The 18954-nt window shown below is 44.4% G+C and overlaps 1 protein-coding gene across 1 annotated transcript in view; it reads right to left on the reverse strand.

Annotated features, from left to right (window-relative positions):
• Positions 1-239: 239 nt before the first annotated feature.
• Positions 240-18954, reverse strand: part of Fam194c (family with sequence similarity 149 member C) — a 63946-nt gene continuing 45231 nt past the window's right edge. The window contains 6 exon segments of the mRNA XM_085686739.2: positions 240-419; positions 909-1043; positions 1550-1645; positions 6043-6185; positions 7313-7420; positions 9137-9440. Coding sequence (XP_085542865.1) covers positions 326-419; positions 909-1043; positions 1550-1645; positions 6043-6185; positions 7313-7420; positions 9137-9440 — 880 coding nt within the window. The 3' untranslated portion in view covers positions 240-325.

The following is an 18954-nucleotide window of genomic DNA, read 5'->3' on the forward strand; positions in this document are numbered from 1 at the left end:
ACCATCCAGACCCTTCTGAGGCTCCCCAGGGTTGCTGAATGGTTGAGCAGGCAGGCCCTGGACCATGAGACATTTGTTCACCAGAATGGCAGATTCAGGCTTATTCCTGGACACAGAGGAAGCTCTGAGTTGGAAGTAGTAAGTTTCTAAGAACATGGCCTGAAACTAGTTGCGGAGGCCTTGGGCCTCCTTGGAGTCAAAGCTGGGCCTTTCCCACCCACCACTGCCTCACCCAGATGCTGGAGGCATGCACATTTATTGAAGGGTGATGGGAGACCAGGAAGTAGGGCTGAGTGTGGGGAGGGCATCGTTGGCTCTTCCAGTGTCACTTCTTAGAACCTGACTTCTTACTATTTAACTTCTTACTGCTCCTCCTACTCCTGAGGAAGGACTGCAGTTCTTCTTCAGGCTGTTTCAACCTAAATATACAACAGGAAGAAGCAGGCATTGGGCAACAAGCGAGCAGGGCATGGCCCACGTGATGAGGGCCCTGGAGGGAAGAGTGGCAGGGGACAGCTCCAACTTTGGGGACCAGTGGCACCATTAGTTTAATTTTAGCACTTTTCCATCTTTCTGAAAAGAGTCACACTACAGAATTTTGATTTGGTTCCCTGTCACAATCACCAAGGAACCTGCTGGAGTCGGGGATGGCCTCCATCCTTTTGACAGATGGGCCCAGACTGTGGGGCCTTGCTGCAAAGTGTTATATCCTAGTGCACAACCCTGACACCCAATGGGATACTGTAAAACAGGCTGGAAGTCAGGGGCTGGCCTGTACCTTGGAGGGACACAGATTTCCAAGGCATAAGCCATGCCATGGTAGCCTTAGTGGCCTGTGATTAAGCTAGAGATCCTATAATGAGCCATTCCTAATCTGCCAACCAGAGACAGACATGGGGAAAACATACTTGTCAGGGGGGGTAGAAGGTGCTTTTTCCACTTTGTCCCCAAGCGCCATTGAAGAGACACTTCCTTCGAAATCTTCAGATGGGGGCCTTTTAGATGACTCAGAATCTTCCAGGCTTGTGATAAAGGTTGACATGCTGTAGGGAAGGCTGGTAGGAAGGCACAGCATAGGGATCAGAGGTCAGAGTCTAGAGTTTTCTCAGTGCTATACCACCCTATCCCAGTTCCTAGACAGGCCAGCAAAATACTCTTCCCCCCATTTGTGCCAAGGGAGAAACTTTCTGCTCTGGGGACTCGGGAAACCTTGGCTTCTATATGGGACTGCATAGTCCTCGTTCCCGTGCCACCAGCTACCTGGTTCATGCTACACTGAGCATAGGCAATGTCCGCAGGATACAGAGGGCTTTACAAAGCAGAAAAGGAGAGGTCAAGGAAATGATGCCATCATGCAATGCTGTGGACTGAATGTGTCCCCCAAATTCATATGCAGAAGTTCTAACCCCAGAACCCTGGCATCAGTATAGATATAATTAGTTGTGATGCGGTCATTCTGGAGTGACTAGTGCCACATCAGAGTAATGCTGTCACCAAAGCCAAATAGAGGCTAGAATGTGACTTGAGAAGGACTATGGTCCTCTGGTACCTGCATCCAATTTCCAGTCCTCAGAACTGAGATGATGCGCAGATGCTGCTTAAGCCACTCAGTGTGGCTGCTCTGGCTGCTCTAAAAGTGCTGTGCCTACATGGCAAACAGACCACTGACATGAAGTGCACTCAGTTCTCAAAACAGGCAGTCTATCATCAAGGTGCCAGGAGATTCAGTGCCCGGTGACACTCATGGATGATATCCATGGATGGCAGCCTCTCACTGCTCTCACACAGCAGAAGGGGTAAGCTGGCTTCTAGGTATTAACTTCACTCATAGTCTCTGTACGTGTGACCTAGTCACTTCCCAGTGTCCACGTTCCTAACACCATCGCCATGGAGCTAAGGATTTCAGTACATGAATCTGTGGAACATGGCCCCTTGCTGCAACCACTTCTCCTCACTAGTCCCTGGCAACCTCCTCTTGTGGCTCAGGTGACCCTGCCTCTTCTAAGGTGGGTGGGCAGAAACTATGGCACAGTACAGTAATCCGGGGTGAAGAACTCTCTCACAACTGGTAGCACTCAGAGCACACCAAGACTTCACTTGACGTTCATAAAGATCATGACTATTCACAAACCCTTTGACGTTCTCACACAGGCATATGCATACCAGATTATCTTTACGAGGCTTCACTCCAGTCTGTATGTCACAGGGTACTTGACAGTTTATAAGATGCTTTGTCCTTCATAGATTGCCATGTAGTTTACCAAGTGCTGTGCTGTGCAGGGCACTTCATAGATGACTGGCAACTGTGCACGGCATGTGATAGCTTGCAAAGTACTCTGCTGTTTAGGTTGAGCTGGTCTGAGAGGAGGCCTAGACACCCTCCCTAGTTCACAGGGCACTCAGCAGCTCCCACTGCCCACTGTGACTTATCAGGGATGTGGCAATTTACAAAGGACTTTGTCTCTCACAGATTTCACGACCATTTGCAAAGTTCTCTGTGGTTCACTGAGCACATTACAATTTACACAGCATTCAGTTTATGGGGCCAAGACTGTTTTCGAAGCACTTTGGTCCCTGCAGAGTGCGGCCGTTTCTGACAGAGTTTGATTGTCTCCTGTACGAACAGCTCTAAAAAGGTTATGTTCCATTCCTTCAGGACATGACTGAAAACAACGGTCATAGTTGTACTGCGGCCTGGACTTATCCCCTATTCAAAGCACATCCTTTTCCTTGCTAGCCCTCAGTTTCTTCTTCTGTAAAGTTTATGTGCTGTGCCAAGAGCTCCTGACTCAAGGTCAGGATCCTGGGTTGCTTTTCTGGACATAGCTACCCACCCAGACTCTAGCAACACTGAGCAGAGAACTTGGAGCCTACAGTTCCTCACTCCTCTCCCTGATGACCATGCCATGTCCCACAGGCAGCAAAGGGCCACAAGATGTCACGGGCACACTTGCAAATGTTACACAATTGCATATTTTGCTGCCACAAAAGAAAAAGAGAAGAAACCTGACCAAAATCTTCCCCACTGAGCTCCTGTAGCAACTAGGGACAGACTAATACTCTTTCTAATGTCCCTGTCTCTGCAGTCTTCGCAACCTGATTGTGAACTTTTAGCAACTTTTTGGAGGACTAAGGGCTCTTCTACCTCCCCAAGTAGGTTTAACACCTCTTCCAGGATTGATCCTATTTTCCACTTTATTTGCATACCCACATTCAGCAAATCAGAGTCCATCAGGTACCCAGTACATTCGGACGGTCTGGGGGATGAAGAGACAGAAGTGTTGCTAGAACCGAGGGAGGAAGAAGAAAAGGAAGACTTCAGGTTGGGCTCCAGCCAGTTGCTCATCTTCACTGAAGGAAGACTGCCCTCACTGAAGGCAGCCTTTAAGACAGGCAGGGGACAGAATTGTTCCTATGCAGGAAATTCATGTGAGCCAGCCTCCAGGACATGAACAGTAGCGGCAGGCAGGAACACTCATTTCTGCCTCAGCCTCCAAGATGCTATACTTCCACTGCAGATGACAATTCATTCCTGAGCTGCTTCCAGCCTTCATGACCTTTGTGTTCCTGTTGTTTGACCAGCAGATTTGTTCTGCAAGGGACTGCTCTACATTGGTGCCCTGAAGTCCTCCAAGAATTTTTAAGCTGTTAAAACTTTTCAAAGCTGAAAGAGCTCTAAGAGGCTATCATCCTTCTGCTAGCAAGAATTCAAACCTGATACATTTAAATTGTCAAAACCTGTGTACCAATCTGTTTAAAGTTGTTTTTTTTCCCATTTAAAGTTGTTAATCTCAAATTGGCACTAAAGCAATAAACCAACCTCCTATTGGTTGTCTTCACTGACTGGTCCACTTCATTCTTGAGGAAAGGAAGGATAAGAACCCAGGTGGAGGGAGACAGGAAATGTTTCCACTAGCCATTTTACTGCTACATGGAGGGGGGGGCTCATACTCACACACTTCTGGGACTGCTGCAGGCTAAGTTCCTTTGTGCTTCTAGGGGACAAACTGTTTTCTCTGGTCTGCTCTCCCATCCCCTTAGCCTCCCTGGAAATCTCACACTGCCCTAATTTGGTCCCTCTTGTACCTAATCCTCACTGGAGTGTGAACATGGCAGGGTAACACCTCTCTGCTCACAGACACAGGAAGTGGAGCCTGCAAACCACATGTGACCTCCCTTAGCTGTCCCCAACCCTAGAGAAGAAGGCAGGGGCTAAGTGTGAGTATTGTGTGCAGGTAGATACAGTTTCATTCGGGGATGTTCATGTGAGGACCACATTCTACATGTCTTCCCACTGAGGCTGTCTGGCTACAGACCTGCTGTGCCCTCCCACCGAGGACCCAGAGGCTTGGGTGAGGAAGCTGAACTCTGGGCCCACAGATAAATTTTCATATACCGTATCCTTTGTTGCATAGTTTTCCATAAACTATAAGGTGGCCACAAGCACAGTAGGGGGAAATAATTAGACCCCTCACTATTTGTTCAAACTGTAAACAAATCCATCTTCTTTTGCTGTTTCCTAGTATCTTTTTGTTACAGGGATCTAAGGTGCTGAGTTTATGGACATAAATGCTCAGTAAGACCCAACATATCTCTGGCACATTAACTGTAAACAGATCCTGAAACTCAGCTTTAACTCCCTGGACCTGCCAACGTCTGGTCTCCAGCTGCTCTACTCTCTTCTCTTGGTGTTCTGAGTGATAGGGACTCAGAACACTCAGGATCTTCTGTCTGTCCTACCTTATCCCTACAGGTTCATCCTCTTCCAGCCAAAATATTGGGGTCACTTGGTGTGACCTTCATGGATTGTCCATGAATGTATCCCCAACCCCGGGGAGAAGCAGACTGAAAAAAAAACCAACTCAGCTCCTTGGGGTGAACTGACATCAAGACAGAAAGCTACACTCAGGCATGGTGGTACACACCTTTAATCCCAGTACTTGGGAGACAGAGGAAGGTAGATAGATTTCTGAGCTTGAGGCTAGCCTGGTCTACAGAACAAATTCCAGGACAGACAGGGCTACACAGAGAAACCCTGTCTTGAAAAACCAACCAACCAACGAACCAACCAACCAAACAAATAAACAAACAAAAAGATGGAAAATTAGCATGGGGGACTTAACTTGGTGCTATAGGGGTGCGCCACAGGTAGCTTAGGTCTGCGTATAGATATTACAGATTACATTATCCTGGATTTCATCATTGTTTACCACTTACAGAGCTTGTTAGCAAATACTCTTTTGTGAAATCCTTACAGTCCTGCGAGACTGAGTATTATCTTCATTGTAAAGGCAAAGAGTTAAAGATTTGGGAGTTCACCTGATCAGCCCACCTGACAGTCACCCAGATAATGTAAGGCAAAGGTGGGGTTCTAACCTTGTCTTAGGACACCCAACCTAGCAAGTTTCTCAGGAACCTGCACTGTGGAGCACAATGGAATCCGGAACCTGCCAGTCTTCCTGGAATGCAGCCTTTAGCATAAAGCCCAGGCTCCTCCTGGACTAGACGAGAGTGTCCTGAGCTCAGACTACCTTCTGTCACTCACCAGAACCAGCCTGGAGATGCTTAGTACGTGGCAGCACCTTAGTTGGATGCTGATACCTAAGCCTATTCCACCAATGACTGTCTGTGTCTATGAGACCCACATAGCAATCCAATAGAAGCCAAGGTGAATGTGCACACAGGTTGGACCTGATGGGTGTTGACTGAGCCTCCTGCCCACCCCAGGCATATTTACACTATCTCCATTTGAGCAGGACATTGTGGAAACAAGTAGTGCTTTTCTCACGCAGCCCTTTATCCAAACTTACAATCAAAGAGACTAACAGTACAACCCTTTTCACCTCTTCCTGCCTATTCTTTCTCTTCCCCTGTGCACCTGCAAAACCCTCCTCCTGTAGCTTTTGTTCAGGGGACTGTAGGAAGAGATAGCACTCTACTTTCCTGGCTCTGGCTCTCCCCCACCTCACTTCTTTGGGACTACCTGCTTTCCCACCCACGGCCCCATTATCCCATCCTGTGTGATGCTTTATCCAATTTTACTTGAATTTGTAGTTATCTGGCAGGAAGTAGCCCATTTTGCAATCCTGTCGAGCCCGGAAGATCTGTTTCAGTAGATTCTGCTTGCTGAAGCCATAGCCATTTAGGAGACAGCCCCCAAAAAGGAGCTTCCCCCCAGCAAACATCTGTTGGAAGATAGGAAAGAAATGAAGTAAGAAACACTTCAGTGTATTGACATAGTGGCATGACCGATAATGACAGCCAAGTTCCAAGTCTTGGTATGCCTGGCCACAGGTCCCTCAGAGCCGGGATAGGACTCAGGCCTTTGACAGCATGGGAATGTGTGCTACCCTCCCTCAGCAACCCAGGGAGACATGATTGAGCCTAGCCCCTGCAAGGCCCTCTTTAGTCAGAGGGCAGCCCAACCTGCCCAGTTTTTGGCCCCTAATGAGGGCCTGTCAGATGTACACTTCATACTTTCAAGACTCCTACCCACCTACCTAGAGCTGTGAAGCCCCTTCTGCTTCAAACCCACATAATAGGATGTACCATTCAGCTCATTTTATGAAATGGAGGTCTCATACCCTCTACTCCATTCTTCAACATGGACATCTGTCTAGAGATGGCTAGGCAGGGGTATTCATCATACCATTATTATGGGAAAAAGAAAAACAGGAATAAGGGAGAGAGGAAAAGAACCCAACAGTCCAACAAAAGCAGCATGGGTAGTAATAAGACTCATCCAGTGGTAAAAATGCTGGTGCTACAAACTGAAGATGTGGGATGATGCTCTGTTATCTTACTGGAAAGACGTTGCCCTAATATATGTGTGTGGAGAAAGCAAAGTATCTTGACAGCAAAGGCCAGATACTACAGTGTCAGGTGGATGTGGCCTAGCAGGGGCTCCAGAACCTAGGTGCTGGATAGATGAGCAAGATCCTGGGTGGTAGGAAGGTGTCATTATTTTTCTTGAGGGCTGGAGAGATGGCTCAGTCATAAAAAGCTAGGCTCACAACCAAAAATATTTTCTAGATTGCACACGCTATTTTTCAATAAACATACAAAGTTTTATAATATTTTAGTGTAATTTAATAACAATCAGATGAATAGAATTTGATTTTCTGTGTTAATGTCACCCAACCCCTCCATCTCCTAGGATAGGGATGGGAGTCTATTGGGTGACTGTCAGGAAGTCCTGTTCTCTGGGCCTCAGTGTGGGTAGGAGAAGATTGCTTTACCCCCCATCCCCCATCTGGCTGAGACAGTAGTGGTTGGTGATGGATGTCCAGCCCTTGGCAGGGCCCCTGCTCACCAAAACCATCCCGTGCACCACAGCAAACTTCTGCACCATTAGGGGTGGATCCTTCTGTAGGGGGCTGTCTAGGTCATACCGCAGCAGACGATAAGGGTCATGCCGGCACTGCCAAATAGAGATGTGGGAACTGGTCACCCTGATGCAAGAAGACATGCGTTAACTTCCCTGAAGCCATCACTGTCCTCAGAGGAGGTCTCCAGATCTGCTCTGAGCCCTCTGTGGAGGATGTCATCACTAGAGTGACCCTCCTGCATGTGACAGCACTAGGTTTGCCCTGGGATCTGTGGACTATGATGTCCCTCACTCTGGAAGGTCTGAAGATGGGAGTCCTGCCCTAAGTGGACCAGATTTAGGAAGCTATGTTGCACAGCTCAGAGAAACTTTTTACCCCACCTCTCCCTGGCTGACCCTCTGGACCCCTTTGTGGTGTTCAGTCAGCCGTTGTGGGATGAGAGTACTAATGACCAGTTATTAGCCAGGGCAGAAGTTCAGTCTCTGTAAAGACCAATACTACCTTCCATGCCTATCCGCAGACTCACCGCCTTCCAACTACTTCAGGTCAGATCTTGGCCCCATTCACACTGCTTGTGGCTGGAGTAAGACACCTAAGCATTTTATTCGTTAGTGAAAAATTAATAGCCCCCAGGTGAACATTGTACATTGCCATGAGGAAACAGGTGAGCACAGAGCAGGTTCTCAGTGAACATTCTCTAAATTGAAGTAAGCTGGAAATGAATGCATGAAATAAATGTGGCTCTGTTGCAGGGCTGGGTGCAAGGCTTGTGGCTGGCTGCTCTCTTGAAAAGAGTCAAGAGAAGGGCCCTGGTGGGGAAGGGACATCTGATTTTAGAAAGGCCCTAAATGCTGAGCTCCTGGAACAGGCTGGCAGGCAGCACTCCTAGAAAGAAAGGTTAAGAGGGAGTATTCAGGCAGACCCCTACCCCAAGTTTTCCACACAAATTTAGAACTCTATAGCAGCGGGGTGTGACTGGGGAGTTGGGTGAGGGTGGGGTGCTGGGAGTAGGGAAGGGATAATGCAACAGGCTTTAGGGGAAAGACAGTTTAGAAGAAGTCACCTAGCTCACATGTCCACATGAGTCTGGGGGCTTCTCCAACACTGTTGGGGGCACACTCAGGATGAGGAGGCTGGAACAACTCTAAGAGAGAGGAGGTTCCCTGTGCCCTAAACCTTGTACTCCAATACCTCTTAGACAAATTGGGACCTCAAACCGTCCTCATCCCTACACAGGCCCTGCCAGAGCCCTGAGCATTCTAGGCAGCTCATCCTGAGCCCAGGAGACAGAAGTCACACTTCCCAGAGCTGTCCTGCCATGGCCCTTTCAGAGACCTGTGGCTGCAGTCATACTGAGAATTCCTTCAGGGACTGGCTCATGCTGAACCAGCAATAGGTGCCCAGAGCCTGGCACAAGTCCAGCACATGGAGGGACTTGGGAACAGTCCACATATACTGAACTGTAAGAGCATGGGTGGTGGGCACTGTCTTTGCCCTGAACATTCACACCACTTGTGGACACAAACTGTGCGAAGTTCTCTGAAAGAAAAAGACTGTGTCTTGACCTTGTTTCAAAGGCTAGAAGAAGCATCTACTCTGATGTGGTGACATTCATCCTGGTAGAGAAGAATGAGCAGAAGAGAGAAGATGGGACAAAATGCTGCAGAGAGAAAGGGGAGCGTATGCCACGGTTCAGGAAAGGAAAGGAACTGACAGACACCTAACCCATCCTCATACAGTGGAGGTTATATTTGGTTCTGCTCTCTGTCCCTGGCCCAAGGGGTCTCCTTGCTGGATCCTGAACCAACCTGGGTGCAGGGTGACGAACGGCCCTGCTGCCGATGGCTATACAGTGTGTCCAGCAGCCATTGCAGCTGTGCAGTATTGATGGGATTCTGGCTTGACATTATCCCAAATACCAGCACTTGGTTGGGGTCTCGGGGTGCAGACAGGAAGCGCTCTAGCTCCAAGTCAGACACCAGGGGTGCCTTCACAATACACTTGCAGCCAGCCCGGATGTCTTCCTTGCGAATGAGCCTCCGCAGAACCAGTGGGCAGTCATAGGGTGAGGCGGCCCATCTGGTGGGACTGCGTACTTCTCTCGGCTTCCCTCTACAAAAGGGAACACAGTGATAGGAGCATGTGAGCAGGCTTCAACCTATGACCCTACAGTTCTTGTTTCTAGACAGAAAGAGGCCCACTGCAGTGCCAGGGCTGTAGGCAGATCCTGGTCCAGGTCCTCAGAGGAGGGACCCCTAATCATGCCAGGCCTCAGTTTCCTCATGTGCAAAAGGAGGCATAAGAAGTTATTCGACTAACATGTCAGTCATCCATGATTCTCACGCCACACCCCTATCTTACCATTCCCATCCACAAGCCTCTTCCCCAGTTTGACAGATCCATATTTGTTGTAGAATATTATTTTAAGATATGTTACATTTGTTTATGATGTGGAACATTTGTTTAATGATGCAAAGATGTGGAGCATTCTTTTATGTTGCATTTGTTTAACTCTGTGAAGCTGTGATACTTTGCCTGTCTAAAACACCTGATGGTCTGATAAAGAGCTGAACGGCCAATAGCGAGGCAGAAAAAAGGAAAGGCAGGACTTGCAGACAGACAGAATAAATAGGAGGAGAAATCTTTGAGGAGAGTAGGAGAAGCAAGAGAACAAGGAGGAAAGAAGGGGACTAGCCACACAGTCAGACATGGAATAAGAAGGAAAGAAAAGATATAGAGAAATAGAAAAAGGTAAAAGTCCAGAGGCAAAAGGTAGATAGTATAAGTAAAGAAAAGTTGGCTAGAAAAAAGTCAAGCTAAGGCCAGGCATTTATAAGCAATAATAAGCCTCTGTGTGTATTTGGGTGCTGGGTGGCAAGCCCCCAAAAGGGCCAAAGGATAAAAAGTAATAAAACAACAAATTACACAGAATCTAACTGCCCTCCACTACCCCCAACATAGTCCATCTTAAGAAGTTCCTAGGGGTTTACACTTCCCTCCCTGATCTCTCTTGGATCCACTAAGGGATTCTGTTGGAGGCAGCAGCACTCTGTATCAGATCTAGCTTCTGCTTCTCATTCCCCTCAAGCTCCTCATACTTCCCAGCACTCTCACCATGTTCCCTAGGAAGTCTCGCATGGCCAAACTGACTTCTGCCTTTGCTTATTCCCTCTCGTCACCTTTACATTTATTGAAATGTTGCCTTCCTGTTGACTTTCTAAGCACCCCATTGAATGTTTCCACCTCAACACTCTTTCTTGCCTATTTTCTTTCTCTCAAGCATTGCCTACTGTTTAACATACTATATATCCCCCCTTATTTTTATTATTATACTTTTCTATTCCACTACAAGTACCAAGAAATTAGCTACCTGCAGTATTTCGATTGGTGGAATACGACAGGAACACGTGGCAAATCAAAGATGCAATAGAAATTCAGTCAACACTCTAGCATTTATCAGCCACCTCCTATGTGCTGACATAGCAGCATGGTGCTTTGTCTAAATAAGCACCAGTAGATGTAAAGTACTCTTTTTTTCACTCCTTTCATCATTGCCGTCTTACACATTTAATATTTTACAGGCTCTATGGCCCTTGAATAGGCATTTCCATGGTTAATTTTGTAGAAACCCCACAGGACAGAAACTGCTATTACCATTTACAGGTCAAAATACAGTAGGTTCCCTCCCATGGGTTGCCCAAGCTCAATGAAGTCTTTATATTAGCAAGGCCTCAGGCAAATCAGAACCAAGTCATCCTAAAATAAGAGCAATGCCATGATTCATCATTTGTTAAGTTTGTTTTGCACATATTCATTTTATTTCATGTGTATTTTCTTTGTATATAAGTGTGTGCACAGTACACAGAAGAGGCCATCAGACCACCTGAAACTGGAGGTGTGAACTGCCATATGAATACTAGGACTTGAGCCTGGGTCCGCTACACTTCTTTCTTTTTCAAGACAGGGTTTCTCTGTGTTACAGCCCAGGTTAGCCTGACTTATCTTTTTTTTCTGACAGCGTCTTGCCAGGTATCCCAGGCTGGCTTTGAACTCATGGTAATCCTTCTGCCTCAGCCTCCTTTGTGCTGTGATTATACCCATACACTATCATACCTAGTTTTACAATTTAAAATTCTTCAGAGGAAATTTAAATTCACTGAGCAAAGCTAGTAAGTGAATCTGTTTGTGGAAGAGGGGTGGAGCACAGTGATGGAGCACACATTTAGAGTATGTGAGGTCCTGGATTTGACCCACAACACCAAATAAATAATAAAAATAAAGTAGAGTATTTCTTGTTTAAGAACCTAAACATCCATGGAGAATCTTGAATCTATTCACCATGATTTATACCAGAGATATTCAAAGTGATTAAGGCTTTTAATGTGGGAGAATTTGACTTTATAATTTCTTACAATTTGTAATAGTGAAAATAGAACAAATTAATTCTGCAATTTTGGAGCAAGGAAGCCTTGCAACCAATTTAAAAGTCCAGAACTCAAACTGGCTATGGTGATATAGATTTGTAATCCCAATTCTTGGGAGGTAGAGGCAGGAGGACCAGAAGTTCAAGGTCATTCTCAACTACGTAGGGAGTTCTAGACCCAGTCTGGGCTAGAAACCCTGTTTCAAATGATCAAACAAAGCAAACAAAGCAAAGAGAAAAGACCTTTGGGGTAAAAGTACAAAACGCAAAGAAGAAACTAAGGCAGGAACTCCATACCCAGCTATAGCGAGTAGTTGGTTGCTATGTGAAGACCCAGGAGTGTATTAGAAAAGCCAACATTTGGGGCTGGACAGATGGCTCAGTGAGTGAAGTGCTCATTGTGCAAGCATAAGACTTAAGTTTGTGTTCCTAGCACACATGTAAAAAGCTGGGCATGGCAGGGCACATATATAACTCCTGGAGGTGGGTAGTGATAGACAGATCCCAGGGTCTTGCTGGCCAGCCAGTCTAGCTGAACTACAAACTCCAAGTTTAGTGAGAAATCTTTCTCAGAAAGTAAGGTGAACAATGGTAGAGGAAGACACTGAAGTAAATTTACATTGGCCTCCACATGTACTGGTTCCACATGTATACTCATAGATAAGTACATCCACATATAGTACACACACACACACACACACACACACACACACACACACACACAGATGCACGCAAGCACACATGCATATACACACAGACACATGCATGCACACACCCCCACACACGCATTAACATCTGTTGAAATGAGGACAAAGTAATGAACAATCAATTTACCTACAAGGATTCAGAACGAGTTCTTAAAACTTTGGAAACAGAGAAGTCAACAAAATTAGCAGGGTAGAACATCAAAACTATTATTCCACTAGAGGTGGCAACAAAGTTGGGGAAAGAGAGAGGGAGAGAGGGAGACTGGGCCAGTATGTATATAGACAAACTGACCAAAACCAATCAAAACAAACTTAAGTAAAGCTCAGGAACCAGAATCTGCCAAGCTTTGGGGCAAGGAAGCTGGTATTTCTCTGCCAGTCCTATTCCTAGCTTGCATGCTGTTATAAAGTAGGCAATGTGGACTCAGACTCAAAGAATTGTGGAGGGGTGACTGACCTGTCTGGGTTCCCTAAGGGATTAGCTCAGGACCTGCCTTGAGAAGCCCCAGAAGACAACTATTGAAAACACTTGTCATAGTCAGTTCTATCTATCAACTTGACACCAGAGAAAGCCTCAGAATGGCCTGGGCATGTCTGCGGGGATTTTTCTTTATTGCTAAGTGATGTGGGTGAGCCCAGCCCATGGTGGTTGGTGCCATCTCTAGGCAAGTTGTTTTGGGCTGTCTGTGAGAGGTAACTGAGCAAGCCAAGGGAAACAAGTCAGTAAGCAAGGTCCCTACATGTTATCTGCTTCTGTTACTGTCTTCCTTCAGAAATGAACTATAACCTGTATGTCAAATAAATCCTTTCCTCCCTATGGTGGTTTGAAGGAAAATAGCTTCACATGGAGTGGCACTATTAGGAGGAGTGACTTTGTTGGAGTAGATGTGGCTTTATTGGAGAACGTGTGTCACTGTGGGTGTGGGAGCGATGCTTTGAGATCTCCTGTGCTCAAGCTACACTCAGTGTGGTACACAGTTCACTTCCTGTTTACTGTGGATCGAGGTGTAGAACTCTCAGCTCCTTCTCCAGCACCATGTCTGCCTGCATGCAGTCATGTCCTGTCATGATGATAATGGACTAAACTTCTAAAAATGTAAATCATCCCAATTAAATGTTTTCCTTTATATGAGTTGCTGTGGTCATGGTGTCTCTTCACTGCAATAGAAACCCTGACTAAGACACTCTCCCAGTTTTATTTTGGTCAGTGCTTTTTCACAGCAACAATGAGAGCTAATAAGAACACATGCAAAGGCAAAAAAAAATATCAGGCATGACTTCTTGTGCAAAGGAAAACACATGGGCATAGACAAAAAAGAAAAAGAAAAAAGAAAGCCCCAATAGGAAATAAAAAACCAAAAGATGAAGGAAGGAAGTATATGGCAAAATGGAGGCTTTAAAGCTTCTCAAGCACACTGGAGGACCGAGGTGTCAGGTTGGGAGAGACCCAAGACCACCCTCATCTTTCACCTCTGGAGCTATGCAAGTATAGAGTGATAATGTTGATACACAGTTGTGGATGCCCTGGGCAAAGGCTAAAAGGAGTAATGCCCCAACACAGAGCTATCTGCAACAGCAAAAATGTTCTGGGCCTTAGCTTCAGGGGCTCTCAGGTTAAATCACTAGCTGAACACCAGTAACTGTGAGCAATAAAGGACATTGTCCTCGCAAAAAGAGTTTGTAAAAAAACTAAACAAACAAATCCAACACAAGGAACCCTAGGGAAAAAAGAGTTGGTCTTCAATGGCTACTATATTTAAAATGATCAGTTGTCAAGAAAAGGTTATAAGGAATATACAAAAAAAACACTAAGAAGAAATTGCTCCTTAGGAATTAGACTTCCTAAAAAAGGGGTTTAAGTTAACTTTTAGATATACTCAAAGCAAGTCAAGGAACAAGAACCAAAGGAACCCAGAAGAACAGTGTCTCATCAAACATAGGAAATCAATAGAGGCAGAAATTAAAATATAACAAAACAAAACTAGAACTGATTGCACAATGGCTGAAATGAAAAAGTCAACAGTGAATCTCAGCAACAGAGAGCCAGCAACATTAGTAAGATTAGTATAGTAGACTCTTCACAGACAAACTGTTAAGAGAAAGGCAGGTGTGTGTGGTGGTACTGCAAACCCAGTATTCAAGAGGCTTAAAATAGGAGAATTAAACAGTCCCAGGCCAGCCTGGGCTATTTCTGAGACCCTGTCTCGAAGAACAATACAGCAACAACATCACACACACACACACACACACACACACACACACACACACACACACACACGAGAACCTTGAGAGGAAAAGAAGAGAAGCAACCCACCACATTTAGAGATAAGTTGAGGGGCTGGAGAGATGGCTTAGAGGTTAAGAGCATTGCCTGCTCTTCCAAAGGTCCTGAGTTCAATTCCCAGCAACCATATGGTGGCTCACAATCATCTGTAATGGGGTCTGGTGCCCTCTTCTGGCCTGCAGCATACACACAGACAGAATATTGTATACATAATAAATAAACAAATAAATAAATAAAATAAAAAAGAGATAAGTTGACAGCAAATAAGTAAATAATATATAGAAATCTTAATAGAACCATGATCTATGCTCTAATACATGTTCTCCATAGGGATGCATTTTAGATTCAAATATATAATTAAGTCGAAAATGATAGGTTGAAATAAAGTATATCAATCAAATAATATTTAGGAAAAAAGGAGTAGTTATACTGATACCAGAAAAATATAAGTAAAAAATCATTATAGGCTGGGACCAGAAAAATCACTCACTAGTTAAGAGCATGAACTCTTCTTGCTGAAGATCCAAGTTTAGTTCCCAGCACCATACTGGATGATTCCAGGAGATATGACACCCTCTTCTTGTCTCCACAAGCACCTGCACTCATGAGCATATACATGCACACATACACATACACAAATAATTGCAACTAAAAATGATATTAAAAGAAAAACATGACAATGGAGAGAAGTTATTCCATGTTGAAACACAGTGATTATATCTGTATGTATGGACCAGGGAGTCCTAAATACATGAAGCAAAAAGTGGCAGAAGTGAGAAGATAACACTAGAGATCCTACAGACATTAAGGAGATCATATGAGCTCAGCCAGTAAAGGCACTGGCCAGAAGTTCGACAACCTGAGCTCAATTCCTGGGACCCACCCATTCACATGGAGAAAAGAGAGCGCCTACCTCAGCAAGAACCTGCCTATCCTCTGACCTCCCTTGTATACTAGTTACAAGTGATTATGCACAAATACCAAATAAACATAAAAAGTTTTCGAAAGAAGTTACCAAGGGAAAACTAGGAATAACTCCATGTCTATAAATCCAATAATTTGGATGACTAATCCCCTTAAAGACATGAATCACTAAACATTCATTCAAGAAAAAAAAACAAGTGGCCTAACTAGCTTCATATTTATAAAAACAATTTTGTTTTTAAAAACTTCCCTACAAAGGAGACTCTGAGTAAGATGGTTTCTGGTTAATCTTAGCAAACCTTTAAAGGAAAAGACCTGGATCCAACACAAATAAAGGAGATATACTTCCCAATTTATTTTTTAAAAGTCAGTATTGCTCTTGTAAGTCAGACAATAATATTTCCAGAAAAGAAAAATCATTCATGAAGAACCCTTACAAGTATATATGCAAAAGCTTAAACAAAATCTTAGCAAGTTGTACCCAGAAATACAGGGGGGAAAAAACCTTTATAATTGAAAGAAGTTTATCCAGAAATACAAGGCTGCTTCTATATTTGAAAGTCATGTTAATAAAACAGTACAGAAAGAGACCCACATAAATATGACCCGCCGTTTTTCTTTAGAACAGGGCAAAGACAAGTTAATGAAGGAAAGTATCTATTTTTTTAATGCTGTGGAAACAAATATATAAGACCAACAAATTTGTAAGATCTGTGTAAAACCAACAAATTTCAAATCATACACTGTATCTTATACAAAATTATCTCAAAATGGACGCAGTGTGAAACATAATCTAGGAGTTAGGGAAACAGTCCATAAAGTAAAAGTGTTTGCTGCACAAGCACAAAGACCTGAGTTAAAATCCCCAATACCTAAATAAAAAGCAGGGTATGACCACAAGTTCCTATAGCCACAGGCTATGAGAGAATGGAGACAAGATTACTGGGACTTGCTGAATGCCAGAGCAACTCAGAGCTCAGTGAGAAACCCTGTTCCAAGGAAATAAGGCAGAGAATCATAGAGTATTCAATGATAGGGCATTCAATGTCCCCCAAGTGTGCATATGTACACACACACACACACACACACACACACACACCCCATTTTTTTAGACAGAGAAAGAAGAGCAACATTATCACTGGTAAGAATGTGGAGCAACTGGAGAACTGGAGCTCTCATACACTGCTGCTGGGAGCTGAGCTTGCTAGAGTGACTGGAAGACCAATCATCTATACAGGGAGCAGAGCATATCTATACACACTCTGGTTTTATACCTTGGCATTTGATGATCACATGAAAGACAAATGCCCACAGCAGCACAATTTTGCAGCACAACAGCCATGAACAACCAAACACCTATGTCACTAGAATGCACGGTCCGTGGCATGATCACAGAATAAATTGTTATATAGTGAAGAGAGGAAACAAATGAGTGCTGTGCACAGGACATTGGGAAATGTCAATTCATAACAATGAATGAAAAAAAACACACACCAAGAAAATAAACCACACACATCCATTCACATAAAGTTAGAACAAAAGCTAGTCTGTAGTGTTCACAATGTTTGGCCTGGGGAGGAAGGAAGCAAAGACTGGATTGGCATAAAGGAACTTCTAGGAAGTGGGTAAGGGTCTGTTCCTGACTTGGTGGCTACCGGGTCTGTGCACTTGAGCCATGTGGGTAGAATTTTCTCATTCTTTATATAGGTTTTTCGAGACAGGGTTTCGCTGTAGTTTTAGAGCCTGTCCTGGAACTAGCTCTTGTAGACCAGGCTGGCCTCAAACTCACAGAGATCCGCCTGCCTCTGCCTCCTGAGTGCTGGGATTAAAGGCGTGCACCACCACCACTTGGCTCAGTTTCATATTTTAAAATATATACTTTAAATTATACATGTCTATTTGTAAACATGCATGTGCCATTGCACACATGCATGTGGAAGTCAGAGGACAACTTGTGGGACTCAGCTCTCTTCTACCATGTAAATTCCTAGGGATTGGACTCAGGTCATCAAATTTGATAAAACAGTCCCTTACCCACTGAGGCATCTCACTAGCCCCAATATACATATTTTAAGCTTTTTAAAAAAAAAGATAAATTAATGAGGTTCCATTTCCACATATGGGATGGCACCTCTAGCATAGCGAGGCGACTTGATTAACCTCCTGCTTGCTCCTGTGTTCTCAACTAATATCATAGCTTTATTCTTAAAAAAAAAGATTTTTAAAAATTACATTGATTGTGCGTGTGTATTTGTGCCACAGCGGAATGTAAGAGTAAAACTTTTAGGAGTCAGTTCTCTCCTACCATGTGGGTCTCAGAGGTCAAATTCATGATGTTGGGCTGGTGGCAATTATCTGTACTTGCCAGCTCTATGGCCTCCTTTGTGACATCCCAACCACACTGCTCTTAATAGCTCTCACACATGCCAAGCTTGTCCTTGTCCCCTGGGGCTCTGTAATATTCCTTTATCACATCTCTTTGGGCGGCTTCTTTCTAATCCTTCACTTCTCCCTTTAAATATCACTTTAGAACAGCTTTCCTGACCCTCTGATTGAAGGCAGTCTTGCCAGTCTACTCCACAGCCACTCTGTTCCAGGAATGGGCTAGTCTTTTCTACAGTGGACTGGAAAGTAAGTATCCCACCCTTCAGAGGCCTGATGAACTCTGTCACGAGGACTCGGCATTTTCATGCTATGGGGAAGCATCTATGGAAGGTGGGAAATGGTGGACATGGCTGTGTTCCAATAGAATATCATCAACGAATACTAATGAGTTTCCTCTCATTTCATATGTCATAAAATAGTCTTCTTTTGGTTCTGCCCAAAGCATTTAAAAATAGATTAAAAAATTAGGCATCCAGGCTAGATTTGGCCCATGACCAGTCTCTATTATGTCACACTGTTCTAAACCTTTTCTTATTAGCCCAAGGGTGATGTGGGATGCCCTTCTTTATGCTGTGAATAGGTTTTATTATAGTTGGTTAATAAAGAAGCTGATTTGGTCAATATTCAGGCAGAATAGAGCCAGGCAGGAATTTCAAGCAAAGATAAAGGTAAAAGGAAGGCAGAGTCAGAGAGACGACAACAGCTGTTGAAGGAGTTAGATGCCAGAGTATTACCAGTAAGTCACTGGACACGTGGTGATGCACATATTATTAGAAATGGGTTAATTTATATGTAGATCTAGCCAGTAAGTAGTCTGAGCCACCAGTCAAACAGTCTGATGATGTGGGATTCCCCTCTGTATGCTGTGAATATGTTTTATTACCATTGGTTAATAAAGAAGCT

Source organism: Myodes glareolus, chromosome 3, assembly GCF_982192425.1.
Source record: "Myodes glareolus chromosome 3, mMyoGla1.1, whole genome shotgun sequence".
Taxonomy (NCBI): Eukaryota; Metazoa; Chordata; class Mammalia; order Rodentia; family Cricetidae; genus Myodes; species Myodes glareolus.